Source organism: Condylura cristata, unplaced genomic scaffold (assembly GCF_000260355.1).
Source record: "Condylura cristata isolate star-nosed mole 26May11 unplaced genomic scaffold, ConCri1.0 scaffold00001, whole genome shotgun sequence".
Taxonomy (NCBI): Eukaryota; Metazoa; Chordata; class Mammalia; order Eulipotyphla; family Talpidae; genus Condylura; species Condylura cristata.
The window spans coordinates 74626139-74654096 of NW_004567102.1; the positions used below are offsets into that span (position 1 = coordinate 74626139).

At 37.7% G+C, this 27958-nt stretch overlaps 1 protein-coding gene across 4 annotated transcripts in view; it reads left to right on the forward strand.

Moving 5' to 3' along the window:
- ADGRG6 (adhesion G protein-coupled receptor G6) overlaps positions 1 to 27958 on the forward strand; it is a 128987-nt gene that overhangs the window by 37221 nt on the left and 63808 nt on the right. For all 4 annotated transcript variants that reach the window (XM_004673903.2, XM_012723111.1, XM_012723107.1 and 1 more), the window contains exons 3-4: positions 18640 to 18981; positions 21170 to 21793. In XM_004673903.2, the coding sequence (XP_004673960.2) occupies positions 18640 to 18981; positions 21170 to 21793 (966 nt within the window). The remainder of the gene's footprint in view (positions 1 to 18639; positions 18982 to 21169; positions 21794 to 27958) is intronic.

The window sequence follows — 27958 nt, forward strand, 5'->3', positions numbered from 1 at the left end:
TGGACAGTGTTTACCCTTGTCAGGACTCATCCTCATTGCTATGGCTTGTTAACTGTTTTTAATATAGTCCTGTTTACATGTCTGTCATGGGGATAGCTCTCTACTTGAGAAGCCAAATTACAATGAGATAATTTGATATGTAATGAATAACATCTGTCAGAGGACCTAGACATGTAGATGTTCCCGCAATGGAAGCCAATCAATGGTCTGCGCACAAATTAGAAGACTGATGAATCAGCTTTTAACAATCTCAATCCAAATGAGTCTTGTGTACTGATCTCATGAGGGCTCTAGTGTTACCAATATTACCAGGACTCTGGGCAGTTTTTGGCTGACCCAGGATAAGTCTCACATAGGTACACCATTGAGGTCTCAGCTTTTCCTTTTCCCAAACTGTTTCTCTATATGCATTCTGATAACAGTCAAGGATTACTCTTCTCAGAAATATTTTCTTTCTAAGATAACTTTGTATCCTGGTATCAGTGCAAAAAGAGATAAAACTTGACAATTTAAAAACAATCTAATTTCTGAATTCACAAGGAACTCTTCATAACTTGCAAGAACTGACAAGAGTTCTTATTTGAATAAAGTAGCTAAATATTCACTTGGATTCCTATGTTAGTTTTTTTTTTTTTTTTTATATGCTGGAGCAAGGTACCATGTTTTTTCTGGCCAACAGATTTAAAATCTAAACATAAAGGTTTATTTTTCATAAATATGTTTTGAATTTGACCTTCACAGGGAACATTTTAAGTGTCGTAATCAATGAGGTTTCAGGTACTTCTTTACAGAGAACTACTGTGATTATGTTTTTGTGGTTGGAGTTTTCTGAACCCATTAGCTACATGGTAATGGAGTGGTGGAATTAGGTTTTGAGAATCATCATACCACCCGCTTACCAGAAATTCAGTAAAAAACAAACATGAGTGATAGGTTAATGTTCTAGTACAGTATATTTTTAAAATGATATTTGTTAAACTCTCTAGAGGATTCATCAGAAGGAACATGAAAATCTATCTTTGATCAACTGAACCTTCTTATAATTGGACTCTGCATCACATGTTAAAAGATCAAATGGAAGAGGCAAATTTAGAGATAGGCATAAGATATGGCCTTTTTCCAGAGGGAACAAAGTGTATCTTAGCATTGACAAAAATAGGAAAATACAAAAATATCATTTTCTAATTCTCATGTTATTTAGAAGTACCCCTCCTCTGTTCATTCCTAACATTACTTGAAAGCATCTGCTACTTCATTGTGACTACAAAGTTCATCGCAATGACAAATAACTTCCTCTTTATGCTTCAAAAATTGCATGGTTGATAAGCAAAGCAATATTTGAGTGTGGAATTTTCTTTTTAAGACATTGGGACTTCACAGTAAAAAAAAGAACCAGTTTCCTAAAAATTACATTAGTGCTTAATGTCAACATAGGAAATGTCACTTATCAACTATACATTTTGAGTAGTATTCCACAGTTATTTAATGCATTTCCTTTTGGCTAGATTTGTCTGGAGAGTCGTGCATTCTATATTAAGAAATAAATGATCTTAAATTAATAATCTTAACCGTGAATTGATTGGATTTGTTGAAAATATCATTATTCATCTTTTTCAATGCAGGTACATTTTTTTTTTCATGACCTGATAGAAATACTAGCATGTAAAGAGAGAACTAAAATGAGGGAATCTAAAATGTGTTAAATTTATAATGCTATCACATTTTCTTTTACTTTTATCATATTAAATTTTTCAGTCATATCCATGTCTGTAAAACTTTGGGGATTTAAAAAAAAATGATTTATTTATTTATTTATGCATGCAGAACTGGGGGACAGGCCAGAGGTGCAGGGCAGTGAGAGGATTCACCAAAGACAGAGTGGGGAGCAGAATAGGCAGACTGATGAAGTACACTGCTGAGGAGAGCAGCAGTCAGGTCAGGAGAGGTCTGCCATGCCATGTGGATCTCCTCCGGGGTGGGGATCGAACTCATGCTGAAGTGGCTTTAGCTTCTTAGTGCTGTGCTTTAACCGGCTGCCTACCAGGGAGGGCCCGGGGATTTTTCTTTTTTTAACTCCCCTACATATGCAAATACTTCACTCACCCTTTGTCCAACTTCTGTGATATCATCACATTTTAAATCATTGAAGTTGTGCCTAGATGGTGACTAGTACCAAATTTACATCTTTCAAATCTTAACCTCAGTATTTTTTTTTTTTTCCTATAAAGTCTCAGCAGTTTGAGTGGGGATTTCTTTACTGAGAATCTTCAATGTCTATTGTTTCACTCAAGCATAAGACACTGAAATGGCCTTAAGTCTCATCTCAGATTCTTATGGCTCAGACCCTGAGGTGAGATTGGTGTGTGGGAGGTTTGTTGGCTACACCTGTGGGGGAGGTGAGGCAAGAAGTTGGGCTGGGACACAATTACAGCTGTCGCCTCAGCAGACACTACAGGCAGCTGCGAAGCCAGGATGCCCTTTAGAATTCTTCACCTGGGGTGGAGAGAGGTGAGCCTTATACCCCTAATTTGATAGGTGAGAGGATGAGGGTTGTCCCAAGAAGGTCTCATAACTTCAGGTGAGGTGTTTCCTTTAGCTTATGGTGGTCTTCTGGTGAGCCTCAGCTGTAAGGTCTCAGTAGCTGAGCGAGTGAAGACAATCTTGAAAGGGGGGCGAGAGTGTCTGTCCAGTACTCTGAGCATCCATCACAACCAGTAATCAAATGACTACCCATGTCAGCTCTTGCACAAGGAATTTTCTATAGGGTTTTGTTGATCTGTTCAGTAACCATGAAACAGCAGGTGATGTCCTACCTGTGCTAAGAAGAAATAGAGGTTTAAAAGTTGAATAACTTGTCCAAAATCATGCACAAAGGACACATCTCTCTAACGCCAAAGCTCATACTCTTTAAATATTCTCCTCTTTTGGGTTAAAGGTGATAGAGTGGATTACTGAACTCTCAATTCCTTAAAATCCTTTCATTGCCAATAGCATCATGATCAATTCTACCAATACCAGTGATGATTTAGCAAAGAATTTTGACTAAACAAAGTTAGATGTGACCCTCAACTTTTCAGAAGGGAGCGATACATTCAACTTATACACCAAAATCACAATTTCTCATTAACAAAAGTGAGAACTCTAGCTACTTTGTGAGGTTGTCATAAGAATTTAATTTATTTAATTTAATAAGGAAAGATAGTAGTACATGATTGGACATATCTTTGGCACTCTAAAACTTACTTTATATATTTATATTTAGTATAAACATACATATGAGAGAAATATTTGCATTGACCATACCTGGGAAATAGAAATGATTCTCATTTTGATTTTTATTCATGGTGTCTTTTTTGGCAGGTCAGTTGTTATCTCTGATCTTACCTTTCATATCTGCAAAATGAGAGTTTGCAATTTGTGAAGTAGGTTTCTACAAGGATCAGTACCCTACTAAGTGTTACTGAGGAGGGAGATTCAGGTGATTTGAAATAAACCAAATGTCTAAAGTCAACAATTGTCTTTAAGGACAGTAAACCGCCTATCTCACCGAGTTTATGGCACCTTTGCTGTGGGTTCTTCTCTTTGCCAAAGTAAATTATTTCACCCTTTACTGTGTGCGCTCTATACATAGTATGTTCTGAGTAAATACAGATTGATTGCAAGCATATTACATGAAGTCAAATATAATGTCAAGCTAAAAGGAATTTAGTTTAACTTTGATCATGCCCAGCAGGATGAAGGACCAAATAACTTGATCTTCTCCTAGCATGTAAAAGCCCTAAACTTCCCAGTTACTTATTTTTTTTTTAAAGATTTATTTATTTGTACATACAGAACTGGGGTACAGACCAGAGGCTCAGGGGTGGTGAGAGGTTTCACCAGAGACAGAGTGGGGAGCAGAACAGGCAGATGGAAGAAGTACACTGCTGAGGGGAGCAGCGGGCGGGTCAGGAGAGGTCTGCCTCGCCATGTGGTCACCTCCGGGGCAGGCGGGGATCGAACTCATGCAGAAGTGGCTTTAGCTTCTCAATGCACTGCTTTAACCCACTGCGCCACCAGGGAGGGCCCCAGTTACTTATTTTAAATTCTATGTTTAAAAATATATGTGTTCCTTTATATCTTGTTACTGATGTGCATCAATGTGTGTGTCCTTCCTTTAGCATCTGTGTATCTGAGTGGGGGTGAGTCTTTGTCTTGGAGACTTGGAAGTGAATTAAATCTCACCCCATGGAAACTGTCTACACATACCTCATACATGTACCAGAGAGTGCGTACATTATGTATCTGCATGTGAAAATCACCCTTTGTAGTTTGCACTTTCTTTTTAGCCTGACTTATCTCACAACTTTGTGGCATTTAATTGAGAAAAAAAAAGTAGTTGACAAGAAAAGCAAACAAATAAAATTAAATAAAGAGTGCCAAGGGAAATAGTCTTAAATTTCAGAGGGTGTACCACAAGATTTCAGATCTCCCATTCCCTTTCCACACCCCACTGTCACCCCTTCTCCAAAAAAACAAAGAAACCAAACAAAAAACACACACAAAAAACATAGTTTTTGTATGTGGGACAAAGGAAATCTGTAACTTTGTGAACTGGCATTATACAATGTCACTGTGTGAACTCAAGATTAGTGGGTCATCATAGTGATTTTTCACTTAGTTTTTTTCTCCCTGCTTCCATTTTTATTGGACATAACCCAAGGAACTAAAGAGGAAACAGGCAGCAAAGGACTCCCACTGAAGCTATGGGCAAAATATTTTATTTTACTTCTCTGTATTCTTTCTACCAGTGACCACAGGAGGTTGGACACAAAAAAGACAGTTTAGTCTGCTCCACTGTTATTCCAATCACATGTAACAAAATGCCACTTGACATGTGAGGATATGATCACAGTGTATATCAGACATTTCTACTGAGAATGTTTCTTAACAATATTTCCTTAAAATTCTGGTCAAATCCCTAGAGCCTTATTATTCTCTGTTATTTTTGTAAACTGATTTATCGTCAATCCACCAAAGACAGAAAAGAACATTGATATTATTTGGGTGTTTTACTGAGTGGAGTACAATTTGTGTACATTGTTCATTGAAATTCCATTAATATTAAATATTTTTATTCATGTTTTTTGTAAAAACTCACTCTCACTTATGAGACTTTCTAGCTAAAGATTTTTAAAAAGTTTATTCTAATGAGTGTGTCTTAGGAATGTACATCTTTTCATATGGCTTCCACATCACTGCAGGTCATAGAAAAAAAATTAGGCTGTGAATTGAAAAACTGTACCTAAAATGATGTCATGAAGCAAATTGATAGAACTGGAGCGGATATAGTACTGCCTTTGTTTTTTGCTTCGGCAGCCCAAATCAGATTTTCGAATAATGTGCTTTAGAGGACAGTGGTGCCTTTCACTAAAATGCTGTGCAGAAAGTTCCAGTCAGGCAATGTGCTATTTCCAGTCAAGTATATGGAAGGTTTACATACTGAGACCAGCTGTAAAGATATTGGCATGGGAGCAATTCCAAAGCCAGTTCAAATAGAATCTTAAACTTGTACCCAAAGAACTTCTGTGAACTATAGGTGTTTAATTTTCAACTGTCATGTGACCAGATGTTCAAATAAATAGATGCTGTAAGATAGACTTAGTGTAAGGTTTTGCTTTTCTTACACTCTTCTGTGAAAAAGGGCTTTGCTGTATTTGAGGTGGTAATGACCAAATTTCATCCTTGTTTTGTCAACTGTAATTTTTTATATCTACATTCTCTTTTATGTTTTGGCTCAGAGTGGCCTTCATTTCAGTTCAGTGTAATACTGCCATTTCTTCTCTTTTTCTTTTAAAGATTTAACTATGTTTGGTTGTTTTGACCCATTTGTACAGTGAGACCAGCAGTCCTACTTAGAACAGTACCACTTAGGTACGCTGTTCCTTCAGATAATTGCCTAATAATCTTACTCATCCTACATCTGAAAACCAACTGATTATGTTGGAGTGGGAAGAAAATCATTTTGATTTCCTTAAGAAGGTATTTCACTCAAATTATCTTACTAGATAGCTTTCAGAAAGATAGGCTATCCAATTTTTTCCTGTATATATTCATTATCAAAGAACCCAAAAACATAGTTTCTCATCTTTTTATGTTTGAGATTTGAAGTCATAATAGACTTAACATTCCCTTCATACCTCTTTCCCTAGAAAAAAATGATGTATTTCTCCAAAACTTTGTATGCATATTGGAACCCCAGTTGCCATTGTTTGAAATTTTCCTTTCACTTTTTCTGTACCGTAAGCCTCCCTGTATAATTGCAGTAATCACTAGACTCAGTCTTCCGATTCCTCAGTGTGATTTGATGAAGAGTTAGTGGGGTGACTGATCTGCATGTTCTAGCTTGCACTAAACCAGAGTAGTATTATGCTCATTATTATTTCAGAACAGTTTCCTTGGATAAACAGCCTATAAGACTTGCCCACTTGATGGTCTCGGTGGGATTGTGAAAGGAACCCGAGTATTTTTTTTTTTTTTTTTTTAGGAAACCTGAATATTAAAATAACACTTGTCTGTCTCTTAAGCAACACTGCAAAGTTAAGTGGTAATCAAGAGTAGAGAAGTCCTTGTGTAGCCATTGCAGCAACCATTCGCTCTCCCCATCCCCAGTGAAACAGATGTTCTTTGGCTTCAGTCTTTTCCATACTGTAGTGATAGAGCTTTGCCGGGCTTGGCCCCCCTGGACACTGACAAGCTTCTGTTCTAAATCTGTGTCTCTGAAGGGAAACACATGGCACCCTTTGCTGTGTAGACCATCTGCACACCCACGTTTGGTGGTTTGGCCTTCTCCATGACTGGCCTGCAGGTGTGACCTTACTCACCCACCTATAACAAGTCACTCTTCCATTTTTCTGGAGTTTAAAAATATAACTGGCTGAAAGAAGAGAGCAAGCAAGTAGATTTTTATACTGTCCTGGAAACTTATAATTATAAAGTTTGGTGAACTTCATGAACTCTTTAAGTGTGTTTTTGCTGCAGACTGGTGATTGATGTGGAGGATCCCTGGGGCGTAGGGACAGCTGTTTAAATGTAGAGAAGTTGAGTGAGTTGCCTGGATGAATACAGTCTGCCAGAGGCTTTACCAGGTTAGCATCCCAGCCCAGTGCAATTTGAAATTAGATAAACATTTTGGCAATGGTATGGCAAAGTTCCAGCCTTGCTTCTCAATAGGTGTGTTAACTTTACTAAAGCAATAAGCTTTTTTTGGTACCGTAAGCTGGTAGGCATCAAGGATACACCAAAGCTGCTATATTAAGTAAAAAGGAGGTGATTTTTTTCCTGATGTAACCACACTCTAAATCTTCACAATCTGTCACAGCTTGCTCTATAATTCTAAGCCAGCAATATTCAAAATAGCACAATAAGTACTGTTAGCAAGATGTGGAAATTTTCCTGAGCAGTAGGAATATATCCCAGAAGCCAGGATGTTTGCCGACCGTCAGCCCTACTTGCATTCAACCTGTATTGACTAACTTATGGCTCCAAAGTGCGCAGAGAACACAAACAGTCTGATACTCAGAAACGCCCCAAGAGACTCTTGCCTCATAATCCCTTGAACTACACACCAGCATATGCTCTCTTAGGGAAATGTAAAATGTCTTCTGATTCTTCTGGAAAGTTCTGCCTAGGAAAAGGAACAAAGGCAGTTCTGCTGAGAATGAGGACTTGAATCTGTCACAAATACTAGGGTTTTACAACCAGCAAAATGTGGAGACTAAGAACTTAGTGTCTAGTGACTAACTTGGAGCCCCTGGCTGCTTGATGGAAGAACCAGATCCATAACTTGGTGTGTCCCCACTTGTATGATGCCAGATCGTTACACCAACTAACATTTATAAGATAACTCTCAGAGGAAAGCAAGTTAGCCTTGTTTCCTCCAGGCCAAAGTTATCACTTACTACATGCTAGTTGTTGTTATGTTCTCATTTATATTTCTCTGCCTTTTTACATATTGGGAAAATGCAGTTGTATGTTTTATGGATTTATGCGGCCTTTATTAACATTTTAGAGAAAGTACCTTAAAAGTTATAATTTTACATCTTGAAAAGATATTGAGAGTAATTCTTTTTCAATTTCACAAGCCTGTTTTCCTTTCCATAGTGGTGGTGTTGGTATAGTAACAATACCTAAAGGGAGCAATCCTGTACCTGCAAAGCACAAACAACATTGTAAACCATCGTTATCTCAATAAAAATAAATAATAACAAAACAGGAATAATGACACAATCGAAACAAATTAAAAAAAGAAAAACTGTCACCTAGATCTTGAGATGTATCCAGTAAGGATTGGAATAGGAGGAGTCTTGATAAAGTTTAATTTCAGAGTTTGCTGGAAAAAATAACCTATTTTTCTCACACACTCCTCTAATATATTGCACTTGAGATTGATGTGCAAAGTTAACACTATATAAATATTTTGAAAAGTAATTAATTCTAGTAATGGATTAATCTGAAGCAGCTAGACAGCATATTTAAACAAGCTATTTAAGTATAGGTGGAAAGTTGTGCTGAAAAACATTTTTTCTTTATTTTTAAAAACCTGTGTTAGGGAGTTTCTTTTTTTATCAACCCTCTTAACAGTGAGATGTTGACATAAAAAAGTATTCCATAAAAAGGTCCAGTTGTATCCATAATTTTTTTTTCTCCAAATTGGGACTCTTTAAACTGCTTCCATTTATGTGTACAAACCTGAATTTTTTTTTAAAGATTTATTTATTTATTCATACAGAACTGGGGTACAGGCCAGAGATGCGGAGGGTGAGAGGCTTCACCAGAGACAGAGCGGGGAGCAGAACAGGCAGATCGAGGAAGTACACTGCTGAGGGGAGCAGCGGGCGGGTCAGGAGAGGTCTGCCGCGCCATGTGGTCACCTCCGGGGCAGGCGGGAATCGAACTCATGCGGAAGTGGCTTTAGCTTTTCAGTGCTGCGCTTTAACCCGCTGCGCCACCAGGGACGGCCCCAAACCTGAATGTTTTTTAATGCCCTCAAATTAAACACTAATTTGGAGTATTCAGCTAAGATGCTCACTTCACCTTGACACTGCCATCTTCTTCCCAGTTATTCTCCTAACATATTGGAAGCCAAAGTTGCAATTCCAAAACTTGTTCTAGCTATTAATTTCAGGTTCTTCACCTGCACCACATAACATGGAATAAATTAGAAGCAATAACCTTCAGTGACTTTTAAAATTCATTTTACTCCTACCTTCCGTTCTGACTACCCTCTAGTAGCCATAAGTAGAGAAATCTATAAGAAATCTGAATATGAGTGGAAGGGCCTAGAGAGTTGAACGAACGAACGAACGAATGAATGAACAAACGAACACGATGAAACATGGTCAGCATACTCTGCTGTTAAATAGCAATCAGAATTACATCACTGAAAACTATTATTTGAGCACCTTACTCCAAGTGAAGTCCAGCCCTGTACTTGATGTGTGTATCTCATTAGTTGGCTTTATGTGCTCAAGAAGTTAGCAATGTGCTTTTCAGCCAATAATGACATCATTGCCTGCATGGGTATTAGAACTATAATTAGCTTTTATTAGGCCAAGACATTCTCCACTTGTGTTGGTAATGTTTAGTAATATTTTTCTGATTAATGCCAACTTAAGTCAGTGAAGTCTCTGCAGCACTGCCTAGACAATCCACATGGCAAGATTGTTCCAACAGTCTCACATGAAGACAACATTAGGTGTTTGCTTTTGTAGTTTCCTTAGTTGTTCTTCAGGGATAGTAAAATGTGTACAATCAAAGTGAGTCGGATCTTCCATGAACGTGCAATTGGTCACTGTGCCAACTTTTATGTCTTACCCATCAAGAGTTGGGCTGTGCTTTATTTACTGAGTCCTAGAAGAAATTAATCTTCCCTACCACTGGGACTGCTACTCTGTTTCCACAAACAAGCTGTCAGTGTAGCCTGCTGTCTTTTGTCTTTGTTCTTGTCCCCTGAAAGGCCTTTGGGTTGAGATTCAGTGATGCTTTTTTTTTTTTTAAAGATTTATTTATTTATGCATACAGAACTGGGGTACAGGCCAGAAGTGCAGAGGTGGTGAGAGGATTCACCAGCGACTGAGTGGGGAACAGATCAGGTAGATCCATGAATTACACTGCTGAGGGGAGCAGCGGGGAGACAGGAAAGGTCTGCTAGGCCATGTGGGTCACCACCCTGGTGAGGGATTAAACTTGAGCTGAAGTGGCTGTGTCTCTAGCATCTCAGTGCTGCGCTTTAACCCAGGGAGAGCCCAGCTGCAGTGATTCCTATAAGGACCATTGTCTATTTACTCTGTGTTGTCTGTGTATTCAGGGATAAGGTTTTTAAAAAATACCTGTCCTGAACACAATTTTGCTTATATTACTTTTCCACAATTAAAACCCTTTTCTGTTTTGCATGCATTTTTCTTTAGTATAACTTGTAAAATCTTACCAAATCTAATCTCTTCCTACTTTGACATTACTTCTTTATATTTATTCTTGCTTTGGGCACTATATTTCAGTGAATACAAGCTCTTCAGTGACTCCAACAATCCACACTGTTACTCATCTGCCTTTCTTTCTTCATCTCTTCTTCTTCTTCTTTTTTTTAAAGATTTATATTCTTTATTTATGCATACAAGAACTGGGGTGTAATCTAGAGACGTGGAGGGTGAGTGGATTCACCAGAGACAAGAGTGGGGAGCAGAACAGGAGGAGCTATTGAAATACACTGCTGAGGGCCCTCCCTGGTGCCACAGTGGTTTAGGACACAGCACTGCAAGCTGGCCACAGCCGCTTCAGTACAGGTTTGATCCCCCCCCCCAAGGTGATCCACATGGCATGGCAGACTTCTCCTGACCCACCCGCTGCTCCCCTCAGCTGTGTGCTTCCTCAATCAGCCTGTTCTGCTCCCCACTCTGTCTCTGGTGAAGCCACTCACTGCACTCTGGCCCGTACCCCAGTTATGTATGCATAAATACAAAAATTTTGAAAAAAAAAAAAAAAAATACACTGTTGAGAGGAGCAGCAGGTGAGACAGGAGAGGTCTGCTGCACTATGTGGGTCATTTCCCTGGCCAGGGATCGAACTCATGCCTGGTGGTTGGAGATAGCTTGAAGGGCTGAGAATTTAACCCTTGCACCACCAGAGAGGCCCTCACCTGCATTTCTGCAGCTGCCAACCCTGCAGCCCTTTTCGGTTTTCTTCTGCTTCTGCTCCTTACTTGAGTCCCTTTTGTGCTGCATATTTAGGTCTCAGTTTCTTTTCTGTTACTTAGGTTGTTACATCCACTACCTTCCTGTATTAGAGGAATTTTGGCATTGTATTATCACTGCCTATTTACCTGACTTGCATTAATATATACATGCCATAAAGTCAGGGAGTACATGCCACCTATGACTGTATTCTCAGCACTCAGAACAAAGTCAACAACCCCTGAAAGATAAATGTAGGCTGTCAGGAGCAAGCGTGCCCAAGAGAGGATCAAGAAAACAACTGTAATTAAAGAAAATGTGCATGAGACAGTTGTGGAGTGCTGAGTGCTTAAATTATAGAAAACATGCTTTTACATTAGCAAATGCTTTTTCCTCAGTGTTTCTGGTAGGGCTATAGAGGATGAGTTCAAATTGACTAGGGTGTTGACAAGGAGACTAGTTATAGAGCATTTTGTTCAAGAGAGAAAAGATGGGAATCTTGAATCAAGTAACTATGACTTAGACAATCTATTTGATGATGTAGAAGAATGAAAAGAGAAGGGGTGAATATTCTGAGTCCTAGCTGGATGATGTCATCATCATCATCATAATAACAGTAATAATGATGATAATAATTATTATAAAGTGAATGAGAGCAATGTAGTTGAAGCACAATGTCTGAATTGAGGGATCGATGGTTTATCAAGTGGAGATGTTGAGTCTACATTTGGGAGTGTGGGTGTGGTGTTTGGTAGAAGCTGTGTGATCAGCATCTGGGTAATGAAGGCCGTGTTGCATGAGATTACCAGAGAGAATGAGTGTGGATGGCCAAGAGGAGAACCTGTAAAGTGTCGGCTTGAGGGGAATTTTGTTGTAAAGAAGAGAAACTTAATAAAACTTCTTCAAGGATCAGCCTGGGGGCAGTAAATAGAGGGTTTTTGTATGGAATCCAAAGAGAAGCTATAAAGAATATCTCCCATTGCGATTGGGTATGGAACATCTAAAATTAAAATCTGTGTTTCTCAAAATTCCGTTTCCTCTTGTCTCTCTGTTCTCTACATTTCTCCTTTGTTCTCTGTTCATCCTGTTCTTTGTTTGCAAGTGGCTGAGGTGACTACCATCTTCGAGTTAATGTAACTTCTCATTCTATTGTTCGTTATTCACTAAATTATCTCTGTCTAAAACTCATATTCTCAGAGGGAGATTCTGAGTAACCAAATCCCTGATTTGTTTCCTGTCAGGTTAAATGCTCTTTCCTGGGTTGTAGGACCAGTGTGACTGAAAGAAATGCAGGAGGGCACAGCCTCTTGGGAGGTGTGTGAATGCACATTGTGAATAGTTTCTCCACTGTGCTGGGATGTAAAGTAGCTCCTCTATGCCTAAAACAAAAAGAACATTGTAAAACAACATTGCCTCAATAAAGTATTTTAAATAAAAAGCAAAAATAAATTAGCACATCTCAGATGAGAATCATCAGAGGATATTGCTAAAATGCAGATTTGGGTTAATAGGTCAGGGTTGTTTCATTTGTGTAACACACTGCTTGTCTGAGGACCATACTTGAAATAGCAAAGATTGTATCTGAGAGTAGAGAGAGGCGGGTGGGGAGACAGCAAGCAGAAGCTCTAGGATAGAGTGACTGAGGAATCAGGAGTGTCCAGGATAAATGATGTAGGGGATGAATGAGATAAGATCTTTTTTTTTTTTTTTTTTGGTATAAATAATTTGTACAATTTTGTGATCTTCAGTAGCATTTAGAAGACTGCATTAAAGAGCAAGAAGGCATGGAGCAGGATTAATACAGAGTCTATTATAGGGGTTTTCAGTCAGGAATGTGGAAGGCATTAAGAGACTTGAACATATTCTTTAGGAGGTAGATTAAGTGATGTACCAATCAGCTTGCATTGCTTCCAGTTATGTATTGCCATATTGCCTTTAGATTTTTTTTAACAGCTAGAAAAAGGCTGGACCACTCTCTTCGCCACAGCTTAACGAACATTTTCCCATGAAAATATGTGTAGGTTTGTGTGTGTATGCATGCACAGTTTGTCTAATCCTCTTGCAAGGAGTGTGTATTCTCGATAATAGACTGATTGTAAAAGGCTTTGCAAGAGTTGGCTTGTTTAAATCTCCAGAAAGTATTGCTGTTGCAGTTAAATATGAATGTTTCTCATGCCAAGGTGATTAAGGAAAGATGGGATGTGGAGTTTAAACATGAAGAGTATTATGGAAGACAGAGATGGTTTGAGGGTGCGGTATATGTGAGTGTGTTTGGAGGTTCAAAAACTTGTCCAGCATCAAGTAACCTTCAGTTCAACCTCATGTTAGTTTTCTACCGATGCCAACATAATTGGACTGATTCAAGTCAAGTGGTACCTTTTGAACTCATGCTTAAGTCACTGCGGTCACTTCACATTTGTGGTGCTTCCAAAGAACATTTTGAAGTGGAAATATCGCAGAGGGAAATCAAACAATTTGCTGGTTCACTCTGGGGAAAGTATGTTTTAGGAAGAGTTTGGGAGCAAACGATCTCCTTGCTCGACTGCTGGAAGTTCTAGCTAGAGACTGAGGTGACCAGTGGCACCCCGGTTTCAGCACGATCCTGCCTTACGTGGAAATGCTATCTTTGAACTCTGAGCTTGAAGAGGCATGGTGAGGGCGTATGGGGACGCTGGCTAAGTCTGTCACATTAACAGAACTGCAGATGCCACATCCAGATTGTCTTCAGATTCCTTGCCATCCTGGAAAAAACTCTGCAGGGAGGCCTGCAACCGCTTACTTACTTGAATGAAGCCTTTCAATTCTGCATATTATCAGTCACTGAATGCATGCCAGCAACTAAAGTATAATTTATAGTTTACATTTTAATGATCTTACAGATGGTTGATTTTACTCAACCAGGAGGAGTTGCGTGTGACGGTCCCAGCTTTGATGTGGTTTGGACCTTAGAGCTGGTCCGAGGGCTGTCAGTTGTTGTCTCTTGGATCTTCAGAGACCAAAGTTACTAAATACCTTTCAAGCAACTAATGGACTTTTCACTCATTAGAATTTAATATAATCACATAGATAATGGAAACGATGACTTTAAATAGATGCAAATTGAGCAAGCGGAAACGGAAATTAAATTTTCTGGACATGATATTCGTCAGCCAAGTTTCCCAACAAATGTATTAGCAACATTTTTATAGACATTCAAATAAAGAACAAGGTTTAATTTAAATGCATTTATTTTGGTCACCAAGTAACCCATGACTGGAAAAGTGGTTATGCCACATGGAAATGTGTGTTTAAAGTAGCACTGTGGATTTCACTTATATCTTTGGAATTGGAACTTATTTTTGAGAGTTTTAAAGAACATAATCTTTGACTTATAGAGGAGTACTTACAGCAAATTGAAGAGTCCAAATCTCTGAGATAAAAAACTCAATAAAATAATAGTTATTTTATCTGTCTCTAATTGTAAGTGGGTATAGGCTTTGTCACAGCTGCGAGGCTTTCCATTTTAGATTTGAGTTTCTCTAAGGAGTGAGTTATTCGTGTGCAAATAAATAACTGCTAAACATATGCAAGTACAGGGTAGAACTTGTCCCCTTTGTTTAGATTATTTGAAAACTTTGCATTTATAAATTATAGATGTGCATGTAGTATTCTGTCTTCGAAAACATCTTGAATCAGATATTTTGAGTTAGGTAGGACATATGTGAACTCTGATTTTGCCAAGGATCCTCTGGCTACTCCAGAGGCATCTTTTTTTTTTAAATAACCCTGCCTTTAGGAGAGAAAACAGTAATTTCTTAATGAATTAGCTCAAAGCATAAGAATGAATTAGCAGTTAAATTTGTTTGCTTCAGATGGGCAAATCCAAAGCACTGTACTTTAGACTCTCTAACATACTTTACTAATATTTAAAAATTAGTTTCTTAAAGTATATTGATTTTAAGGTGATTGTACTATGTTTATGAAACTGCCCAGTAAAAATGTTATTTCCTAAAACAGTACTTGAGTCCATCACTGTGCCCCAGATCTTGTAATTGTGACACTCATTTATTTCCTAGAAAAACTCTACTTACATTCAGTAGAACTGGTTTGAATCTTGAGCAAATTATATAATTTATTATTAACTTATTCATTTCATCAGAAGATGGAGATGGTATTAATCCCCACAGTTATGATGTCAAATGAGATAATATAAGTGAAAGCACCTTTGCTGTGATATATAAGTGAGTCTGTGCCCAGTTTAATTGCAATTTTATTCAGTTAAGACCACTGTTATATAGTACTGTCTGTAAATACTAGCCATAAATGAGAATCATGTAGAAGAATGTTTCAAATTTTTTTAAATGAGTGCCTAAGGGAAAAGGAGTTTCTACTAAGGTGGAAATTTTCCTCATCTAAAGTACCGATGCACAATGCACAGATATTGTATGTATTATGTAACAGAGATGACTAATAATAAATAGCCAACACTAAAGTCATGTTGTGTGCCCAGTGTAGCCCCCAGCACATTCCAGTACTCACCTATCTACTCCTCCTGTTACAGGCCAACCCAATTGGGTAGCCTGACTGTGCGTCCTCACCTGTGCACTTACGAGTCAACTGCAGACACACACACAAAGATCAATAATCGGTTTATTTACAAAGGAAATGAATAACTCAGGGAAAGAGAAATAAGTTAATTAATGTACCCTACCAGTTCCGCTGACCTGGAATTATTACGTTGAAAGCCAATGGAAAGCCAAGAGATAAGCTGCAAGGCACAAGGCCAAGAGACCCCCCAAGACCACATGTTTGGTTTTATAGCCAAATTGGGTGGCTTAACTCCACCCTCTGGTCCCAGCGTGCTTCTCTTTGGTATTGGTGGGCTTTGTAGTTCAGTGCCTGGGAGGGGGGTGGAGTCCACGAAACCTCTATCTGTAGAGTTCGTTCAGACAGCCTTCCCCCTTACACTCCCACAGACCCAGGAGTCAGTGCTGTTATTATCAGCAGCATTAAGGTGGTGAAACTGAGACACAGAGAATCAGTGTACTCAAGAATACACAGTCAGTCAGATTGAACTTCCTTGTACTGTGATGCCCTTGAGGAAGAACTTGGTAGGAAAAAAATGTATCTAGGTAAAGGAAGTCATGAACATTACTTGATTCTTGACTCACTTAGGGAAAATGATGCTACCTGTATACATATTCCAGTGACACATATATGGACTATATCTTATTTTCCTTTCCTAACTGCCTATCACTGTATAAATATTGTTTATTTTCTAGTCACGTAGATAAGTTTATCTACGTGATAAACTTATCACGTAGGCCCAGTCACTTCAAGTCTGGTCAGTGAGTGAAATAATTGGAAGAGACCCAAAACCCCTCTAAAGATATTCCAGAGCTCAGGCATTCTTTATATTTATGTTGGACTTAGACATTTATAAAAATATTTTCATTGAGTATTATATAATGAGTAAATATTGTACTGGCATACATTGTTGTTTCCATAATAGAAGTGTAGGTTTTTTTTTTTTTTGAAAACTTAGTTTCATTTACCATAATTAGTCATTCTTTAATTTGGGCATGTTCCCATTTGTTTATAAATGTCCAATTGTATTAAAACTGCCAGAGACATCGTGAAGTCCTGAGGAAATTGATGATGGAGAACGTGGTCAGGCATAACTTCTGCTTGTTGATTGAGCTCAGAGTGGGAGAAGACACACAATAAGCAGTAAGCGCACAGATCAAAGTCCCACAATTAGTGCCACAAAAGAAGAGGAACACTGCACCAAAGACAGATGAGCGGAGACCTTGCTGGACACTTGAGGATGTTTGACTTTGGTTTCCCTTGTGTGTCTTCAACCTGGTACAAGCTGTTGGAGACTTTGGGAGGAAGAACAGAGGGAAGTCAAGCTAGACAACATGAGTGGGATGCAGACTGGGCAAGGCAGCCACGAGGTGGCCGCAGGGAAGAGAAAAAGGAGAAGCCCGACTGGGGTAGCGTGATCTAGCTGTTGCACCCTTGATTGCCTCACTGAAGAACAAGTGGTATTTATCATAACTGTCATTTCAAGAAAAGTCATTTTGTATTTGCTTTAATCAACTCAGTCAAAGAGGTGGGCCACCATACATTTAAAGTAATTTCTACTACCTGGGTTAAAGGATTTTGTTGTTTGAAAATGTATGTGTCCTTTTCATAGCAGTGTTTTTAATTTTAATTGAGCATATTAGATGAATGAGATTGCTGTTTTAATTTAAACAAATGTTTAAAAGCAACATGAATATTACATGTAAAAGCACTGCTAGATAAGAAAATGCTAGATCTTACTTTCTGGTTCCAGTTGTTGGACAACCCTGGATAAGGGATCATGAGCCTTGTCTTCCTACCTCTTTTATTACTTGTCCTAACTACCTGTTTTACTTTGGCTCTAAAACTGAAGTGTAAGAACTATTTGAAGACTGCCTTTCCCCCTCATTTCTATATACCTTTTAGACTAGTGTCTGACATAAAACACACTCAGTACTACTTCTGAATACATAAGTGAGATGATTAAACAAATATATAGTTACCACTATAAAAAACTGGATAATGAAAGCACTTTTAGAACTATCAATATTCCACACACACTAGGTGATGCTTTTTATTTGAATTTTAGGAAAAGTACCATCCGTCCTAACACCACTTTTTTTTAAAGATTGATTTATTTATGCATACAAGAACTAGGTACAGGCCAGAGGGGTGGAGGTGAGAGAATTCATTAGAGACAGAGTGGGGAGCAGAAAAAGCAGTTAGACTGAAATACACTGCAGAGGGGAGCAGCAGGGTGACAGGCAAGGCCATGCCATGCAGGCCACCTCCCTGACTGGTGATTCAACTTCTTCTGAAGCATCTACGGATAGCTTCATAGAGCTGTTCTTCCACCGCATGCAACACCAGAGAGAGCCCCACAATACCACTTTTAGAAAAATTTGTATCGGTAGCTTTCAATGTAAATGTTTCCTAAGCGTTTTCTTTCTTTATATCCAAAGTTTTTAACACTGAGTTCTCACTTCATTATTTTCATGACCCCTTCATCCCAGTTACTCTCCTCAGTTACTCCTATCTTTGTGAAATATATCATTACATCCAGGGGCCCCTGGTACTCCCTAAAACGGAGTGTCATGTTTGCATATTCCCGCATCTTTCTGGAGAGGTTCCCTCACTTTCATCAGATTCCCACAATATGATCCCCCCCCCAACCCCAATCATTGCTTTTAAATTGTGTATTTTCTTTAACATTTTTGTTGCTCTACTGTTTTTCTTTGAACTGGTTTCATTTCCCCTTACTTTTCATGGTTATATTTGGTTTTGTAAAATGTTTACTGGTTGTCCCCAGAATGTGGTATTCATGGTTTATTATACTCCTCTGATCTCAGCCCATCTCTTTGTCTCTCTCGTGTCTGGCCAACAGTGTGGGGATGTACCAACTGCAGACTTGTGCTCTCCAGCCCTTCGGGGACCTTCACTTCTCCGTGCTACCCTAATGACTACCCTAACTCCCAGGCCTGTGTGTGGACATTGAGAGCCCCCGCTGGCTATATCATTCAGATAACATTTAACGACTTTGACATAGAAGAAGCTCCCAATTGCATCTATGACTCATTATCCCTTGATAATGGAGAGAGCCAGACTAAATTTTGTGGTGCAACTGCCAAAGGCCTATCGTTTAACTCAAGTGCGAATGAGATGCATGTGTCCTTTTCAAGTGATTTTAGCATCCAGAAGAAAGGTTTCAATGCCAGCTACATCAGAGGTATGTAAACTGAAGGCAGTGCCAACCTTCTGCTTTCACTTAACATGTTCTACAATAAACACAAAGACCAGAAGACAGACTTATGCTCTTTTATGTGAATGTGAGTGATTAGGATTAGAATTAAAGAGCAGGAATCTGTTAATATCCTCTGAGTATTCTCGTTAGTGGTATATAGTTACCAGATCCAAAATCTGGTTACAGTAGAGCTGAATTCCTTCATATTGTTTATAAATAGGACATTAAAAGGCTGTTGGGAAGACATTGCAGCTATTCTGCTGCTAATAATTAAAATCTGCAATTCTAGCATCTCTTCACTGAACATTTAAAATACTCCCTATTTGGAAATCATTTTGTTTTAGGTTTTGAAAATGTTGTCCTTTTAAGGACCTGTGCTAGGGGACAAATAGAGAAAGTTAGCATATAAATTAAAATAAAAAGAGTTGTTTATAACTGAAGCTAATTAACAACATAGACTGGAAAGGTTCCTTAAAAATGGCAATTGAAGGAAATAAAATATACTTTTATTAAATATATTTCCCAAAATATGGCATATCATAATTTAAATAATCTCATCTCTAAAACTTGACTCAGCTTAAGGAAAACTCAAGATAATGACAAATAGTCATGGCCACTTTTTTATTCTCCTTAATTCCTTAAGTAGATACTGTGTTTAAACCAAGAAACAAAAAAGAAAGTTACCAGTATAAAATGATTGACCCAAGTTACTATAAATTGTGTTTGCATCAGTTATTTAGTTTGTGACTGACCCTTGGTATATGTGTGTGTAATTGACATTTGCTATATGTGTGTGTAATTTGGTATATGTATGAATAATTGAGACACACATGCTTTAATTTGTGAAATATAATGTTTTAAGAATTAGTAAAATATTCTATGCCATTCGAAAATAAAAAAGAAGCTAGCTGTTCAACCAAGCTTAATCATAACAATAAAAATTGATTTTAGATTTGTGTGTGTATATATATCCTTATAATCTTTTAATTTTAGTAATACATATAGGATATTTATTTCATATTATATAAATATTCCTTTGGGTAGATACATTTAAACTACTTTATATTAAAAGAAGACTAAAATTCATGATTCTGTTAAATTCTGTAAGCGATTTTTAACTAGATTTTTATATTAAAATGATTTTTTTTATCAGTTCTATCTTGGTGTATATTAAAATACATTCAAATTAACATTCATATGAAGCCAGTATTAAACAATATTTTTAAGGAAAGCACTTTTTTTAAATAAGATCATGATGTTTCACAGTGTCTATTGTATTAGCATAGGGCTAAATCCATTGTATTATTTAGTAATTTCACATGTCACAAAAGGAGTAGGCTAATTATGTAATAATTTGAATTTGTTATACATACAATACTAGTGATATATATTATTATTCAATAGTAGCTATATGTTGACTATAACTAAGTCCTGCCCTATAGCTTTGTAGGTTTTAGCTAATTTAATTATTATTGAACACCTGTACAGTAAATGATAATGTCTTTTCTTTTACAGACAAGGAGCTAAGGTAGAAAAGGTGGATATCAAGCCCTCTTCTGTCTGGAAGAGCTAAGATAGGAGGTTTCATCCTTTTTCCTCAAGCTCCTTACTGCCCATGGAAATCTAGTTCAAATTCCCAGATATAAAGACAATGTAGTTTAAAATTCCATTTCCTTTATGGACTCCCTCTCGCCCATGGAATTGTGTTACTTTATTCCTAAGATAGACTGGCATTTGAGAAAGTAGTAAGATTTGGGAAGAAAGAAAGACAATTGTTAAGGAAAACAGAAATTCTAGCTATCAAGCTGGAATTTACTTGAAAAATAATAGTTTTGGAAATCTTAATATGTAAACAGAACTTTCCTGAAAGTGATTGTATGTGTGTGTTACGATTCAGGGATTTTAGAAAAGAAAAAACTGCTACCAATTGGACTGTCTATAATTGAAAGGTTTGATGTGAGATCCAGCCATGGTTAGAGTCCAAACGGATGGTTTCATTGTTTTTTTTAGTTGTGACAGAGATGAATGGGCAGAGATGAATGGGAGAGATGGGGAAAGGGTGGGTAAAAGGGAGTAAAGTCGGTGGAAGGTTGTGCACAATTAGACATTTTGCATTCTGTTGCCCTGTCTATAAGGCTAATGTTGTTTTCCTGTTAACTGTGTTTTGTCCTAGTTGCTGTGTCTTTAAGGAATCAAAAGGTCATTTTACCCCAGACACTAGATGCTTACCAGGTATCTGTTGCAAAAAGTGTCTCTATTCCAGAGCTCAGCGCTTTCACACTTTGCTTTGAAGCCACTAAAGTTGGCAAGGAAGACAATGACTGGACAGCTTTCTCCTACTCAGATGCATCCTTAACACAAATGCTCAGTTTTGGCAAGTCCAGAAGTGCTTACTTTTTATCTGTTTCTGGTTCAAAATGCTTACTGAACAGTGTGCTACCTGTAAAGGATAAAGAAGACATTTTCACTGACAGCTTTGAACAGCTCTGCATCGTTTGGAATAATTCTTTGGGTTCTATTGGTGTTCATTTTAAAAGAAGCTATGAAACCATCTCATGTGACTCTACCATTAACCAAGTCATCCCTGGGAATGGGAAGCTGTCCTTAGGCTCGGATCAGAGTGAAGCCTCTTCTCTCAAAGGGGACATGTACAACTTCCGGCTGTGGAATTTTACCATGAATTCTAAAATGCTTTCCAACCTCAGCTGCAATGAGAAGGGGAATGTAATTGACTGGCAAAATGATTTTTGGAATATCCCAACCCTGGCTCTGAAAGCTGAAAGCAATCTTAGCTGTGGTGAGTCTGTGACCTTGTCACTAATTTTATATTGCTCTACGAATATGTCTGACAAACTAGAAATCATACCCACACATATTCGGATACACATATATACATAAGCATCTGCTTGCAAGCCATGCTTATTCAGTGAAAGCTTTTGATCTTGTAAGTCAATTCTAGCACTCCTTATTTTATTCTTGCACTGATTCAATCACAAAGTAGACATTTCATTATCAGTTTTGCATGTCATATAACTAAGTCAAAGGTGTTGATAACATACTTTTCAACCACTGAGATAAGTCTTAATAAAGGAGAGAAGAAGGAACCTGATGCCGAGAAGTCACATGTGTGTGACTTTGGGGGATATTCTACCAGAAGCTTATGCCCAGTTCTTAGAACACTTAGTCTTAAAGCCACCTGTTGAGTTTTCCTAGCCTCTAATTTTGCTTCTGGCCTGAGGAACTCTCATACCTTCCTCTCTGTGTGGGCCCCCTACTTCTCCACGTGGTCTGTGGCATCCTGCAGTTGGTAAGAGTCACTAGGTGATGTCATTTGAGAGGTATTTCTTCTGGGTAAGGTAAGTGATGGCACTGTTTCAGGAGACTTTAGACCTGACAAGGGGTAATGGTGTTTCCCGGCATTCTCTCAGTATGAGATTAACTGCAGAGAACCCCCTGGGAAACCCAAGAAGCCTTTTCCACAGCAGTAAGGAAACTGAGATCAAGTTGGCAGGTGTCTGGTGTGGGGTGGTAAACAGTAAGGAGAGAGGGCCGCGATGCTCATGCTGGATTCCAGGTGGTTATTTTTACACCAGATCCATAGCCATTATAAAACTATTAAAATATCGACCAGTTAATATTTGCCTTTTTGTGGGACAATATTTGAGGACATGACAAGCTAAGGGTATAAAGTACAGTTAGCTAATCATATTTACAATTGCAAATAGTTAAAATCTACTTAAACTCAAAACTTTGTTTATACTGGGCACGGTATGAATAACTTTACACATAAGCCCTTATTTTTTACAGCATAGATCATATGATGTGATTTTATTATTAATCCTACTTGCAGATAAGACATCCGAGGCACAGAGATATTAATCCATTGTCACCCAAGCCAGAAATTGAACCCTGAAAGTTTGGCTTAGAGCTGTGCTCTCTCAACTAGAATTAATTAGGCCAGAAGATGAGTAGCACTGGAGTAGGAAAGCAACTTCTTGCCTGAATGAGAAGTACAAAGGTCTAGGAGCTTTTTCTTCTGCCAGTGTGCATTCTTTGGGAAAACACTGGCTTTCCTGCATGTTGACGTGTTTTTTCATTCTTCGTTTTTATTAAACGTACTCATCTATTATCTTACATACTTCATTTTTGTGTAATACTTGATCTTGCCTCTCAAATGTTGTTGCCCATATTTCTCCCACCACCAAAGCACTTGTGATCCATCACCACAGTCCCTTGTCCTGTTTTGACTTGTCTTGCCCCTCCCTCTCTTACTGCTGTTTTGACTTTGTCTTGCCCCTCCCTCTCTTACTGCTGCTGGATGCTTCAGATGCATGGAAGGCTTGCAAGTTTTGTCTTTTGCTTGGTTCTTTACTTTCTCAATGATCTACATATAAAGGACATGCTTCAACAGTTTATCTTTTTTCTGTCTGATTTATTTTGCTTATTAACACATTATTTATTTTCAACAAAATTTAATAAATTACTTCCCTGCAGTGCATCTCGGATACATTAATGTAGTAAATACTGGGGAATATAGGTTAGAAAAATCCCTAGGCATTGTAAGACACCTTCTAGACCTCTGGCCAGTCACCTAAATTTTTATAAATAAAGTTTAGTAAATAAAGTTTTATTGAAGCATAGCCCAGCCCATGAGTTTTGTATTATTTGTGACTGCTTCTCTATTTCTATGACAAACTGTGAGAGATATCCTAACATATGTCCTTTAAGAGAAAATATGCTAAGGCCTAACATCAGTCTGAAGAATCAAGAGGGTGCAATTTTCTGAAGCTTATTACCCTAAGGACAACACTGAAAAAGACCCGCAAAGGGCCCTGGGTCAGAGGTCACAGGCTGTGTGGGCGAATCTGTAGCCTTTAACATGGGTGGTGATGGCAACATCTACTTGTTTTCACTTATTTTCCCCAACAGTGCTTTTAAATGACTGATTGCCAGCATGAAAAAAACAAAACAAAACAAAACAAAACTAGATTTCATATAAAAATAAATTTTGAGATTGCCTGATAAGCAATAAACTTAATGCTGCTCTGGTCATTTCCACCTGGTCAACACTCAGAAGCCTTCCCCGTTTTCCGGCCCTTACAGTCTCAGATTCTTCCCTTTTCCTGAAGGCCTCTGACCCAGACAGGCGTTTACATTTATTAGGGAACTCCGATTGAGGGCCCTCCTTTCACATTAAAGAGGAAATTGAAGATTAGGAAAAATAAGTAGCCAAGGCTAAGAAATGGTCTGAGCTGCACTTGTGCCTTTGCTGGGGCTTATATTTGGGTGTTTTCATATATTTTTGTAAAAAAACTGTTTAAGACTGTGCCCCAAGCCTTGTGACTGCCGGAGTGCATCAAATACACACCCGTAGAGCTTAATCATTTTCAAAATGACTTTAGTCGTTTTCACAAATCTTTTCCAAAAAATGATTTCAATCAGAGGAACCCAGAGTCAGGACATTTGAATTCCTTTAACTTTTATCGTGGTCTTCTGGACATTCCACAGTGATGTTAAACAGCCCCACCGGGTCCACACAGATATCCTGGCCTGTGCTTCAGGAGTAATAACGGGAGAGGGAGTTTCCTGCTGCTTAATCATCAGCTCTGGGAGTTGAAGAACCCAAGTCATTTATTAACTGACAGGAAATACCTGTAACAGAGATTATATCTAAGCTTGTTAGCTAAGCAAAACTTAATAAATGAAGAAAAGTCTGCTCTATTAACATTTTAACCTTTCCTTTTTTTCCGGAACATTGTGACTGTTTGTGGTAATCGTAATTTCCAAAATACAGCGATCAGTACAGTAACCAATGGGGAAAACGGGCTTTCATGCCTAACATTCCCTGGCTGGCAATGTCTGTGGAATACGAGCTGTTATTTCAGAGTCAGCTTCTGGTAGACAGTGAGTAGAATCTCCAAGGCCTCTTGCTAAATAAATTTTAATGAAAATAAGCTACAACAAAACTGACTGCATTTAACATTAACACATTATGTCATTTGTTTCAAATATTAACTATCCCAGCTTCCCACAATCCATACATTGTTAATATTCCTGTAATTTCAGAGTTGGATCTTTTTGTTTCTCTGTACTTTTCTAAACCTAGAGGGGGAATATACCTAAATAAAGATGGCATTTTTTTCCCCCAATTTTTGTTTTTTAAGACAAGTCAAATCTTGCCCTTTTCAGGAAGGAATGTTTAATTTAGCAGTAATTTTTTCTTATTCTATTTTATTGCATCATTCATTTTCTTAAAGCAATTTAATTAAACATACTCAGAACTGTGACCTCCACGGGTAGACAGTTTCCCTGGTGTGGCCTTCAGTTATAAGTGCAAGCATTTGCCTATGCTGTGATTCAAGTTGAGATACTGGCTAATGTCCATCAGTTTTCACAAAGAACAGACAGTGCCTTCTATAGCAGTTTATTTATTTTACTGATGACTGCTCTTTCCGGAGGAGGGGTGTAGTGTAACTCAATGAATAGTCTTAAGTTCAAACAAATTGCATTTACTTAAGCATTTATCAAGCACTTTCATTTGGTAGCTACTGTGGATGTAGAGATAAGATGCAATTCATAAGTACCTAACTTTTGCTGTTATTCTTTTCTAGAAATTTTTGGATTTTTACTGACTTTTGTTTTCATCTCCAGAATTTTTCACTTAATTACTAACTCTTGGATTCCTTTCATTTTTCAGATACATTTCTGTCCTTCACAGTCAAAAAACTCTGATTCAGTTTTGGTGTCTTTCTTTCATCCCTAACAGATTGCCACATGTAGCACTTTCAGATTATTGAATTACTTTAAGTCAATAAAAATAAAAGTATTTTATTTTTACAAAGTAGTCTATATGAAGATGTCCAAGCTTTTTATGAGCATTAGTGATTTCTAGAAACCATTGTTATTCTACATATATTCACTTATGAAAACACTAAAATTCAATTTAGTATAATTATAGAAAAAGAATTGAAATGAATTATTATTACTATTTCCACTATTGCAACTCCCTGTGTGTGTTTAATACTGTGTTATTTGGATGATCATTAAGTAGGGTGTGAGCGAGTTGTTGGCGACACATTAATCTATTTGTTAACCACAACTTGTATAAATAGTGACTCCTTTCAGCAAAATTTTGGAAGAACAACAGGTAAAGAAGAAAGATTAATAGATTAATAGCTTTGTCAGCTTTCATCAACTGCCCATTTTCAGTGATTACATTTTTAAAGGAAAATTGGCTCAAACCTTTGTAGTGTAGATAATGCTCAGTAAATAGTCTCTAAACACCTTTGTGTAATCAGTGAACACACTCTGAAAATGATTCCTTAGTGTTACTATCCTAAAAACACTCCTGATACATTCTTTTTCAGAAGAAAGGACTGTCTTTTCTTCCTTAGCAATCTCCTGGTTTGGAAATGTGTCTGCCTGGGAAAAGTGATGGCCTAAGTGACTCTTCTCTGCAGATGTTGAAACCAGAACTGGGTAGAAATAAAAGTTTATGTACAATTTTTTATGTTTCATATATCTGTTAATATAGTTTGGTATATTTGTAAAGTAAGGATTCATTTATTAATATAGCATCCTAATTACATTTATTAATTTCACATTTTCACTGAAATCATCTTCAAATTTAATTTCTGTTCCTATATTGAATTTTCATGAATGAATATTTATTATTTATAAAGCAATGTCAATTTGCTATACTAAAAGTGCTCACAAAGGAACACTGAAAATTTAAATATCAAGAAGTAAATGTTTCCCATGAAAAGGGTGTTGCCTGTTGAAATTTGTTACCATGCAGGGAAACTATGAAATCTTAAAGAATTTCTTAAATATCTTATCTGAATCATAACTCTTCAAATTTTCTTATCTCAACCTCTAAGCTCTGTAATATGGGGCAGTGAAAATGCAGTTAGCCTAAACCTTGTTTCCCACAATACTGGTCCCTTATCGCCCTTTGTCTTCTCAAGATACCGTATCAATGCCAGAAGTAGCCTGAGTTGCCTTAACTCCCAACACCACAGCAATGTAAGAAACACAGGACCTGCTTTTCAGGGCCCTCTCTTACATGTTACCATGGCTGAAATGCTGTCAGTTATTTTGAGTTTTAAAGGATTTTTAGTTTTCACAGATGTCTTACTAAAACAGACATAACTAAAGAAGAGCTAAGGGAAGTCCCACCAGAGAGGAACCTAGTTAAGTGTGATAGGGAAGAGTAACAAGCAGAAAACATTCAAGGTGTTTCTGTAGCAGTCTGTCTGGAGCTGGTTTCAGCTTCTGCTTCTTTAATATCTTTTGCCTTAGTACACTTATCCAAGTTTTCAGCCTTTAGAGCTCCCTTTCCTACTTCACTTCTTTCATAGCCAAGTTTCTTTCCTCTTTTTGCATTCACTCTTTAATCAAATTTTGGCATTCTGGTGTTCTTCACTGCCATGATACTGAAGTGTAAGTCCTATAATTCATTTACCAGAATTCGGATGCACAGGTAAAGATCTTTTCAGTCTTTATCATTCTTGATCTTTCTGGTACACTTACAAGGGTCACCGCCATAAATATTTCTTCACTTGAATTCTGTAAGACCACCTTCTGTATGAACTATTCTTACCATCCCAAATTTGGACGGATTTTTTTTCTTTCTTTTATTAATCTGAATCTTAAATATAGGAGATCTACAGCTCATCAAACCTTTCTAGCTTGAGGGATCCCAGACACATCTACAGATCCGTGAATTATGTCCTGGATAGACCTTTCACAACGCACATACATACACCTGTGCACGTATCCAGAAAGTCACAGGAACCTGAGTTCCTGTTACTGGATTTTCTGTTTATGCCCTCCCACTTAAGTTTGTTCTGCTCCAGTATTTCAAATCTTTTTTTTTTTTTAAAGATTTATTTATTTGTGCATACAGAACTGGGGTACAGGCCAGAGGCTCAGGGGCAGTGAGAGGCTTCACCAGAGACAG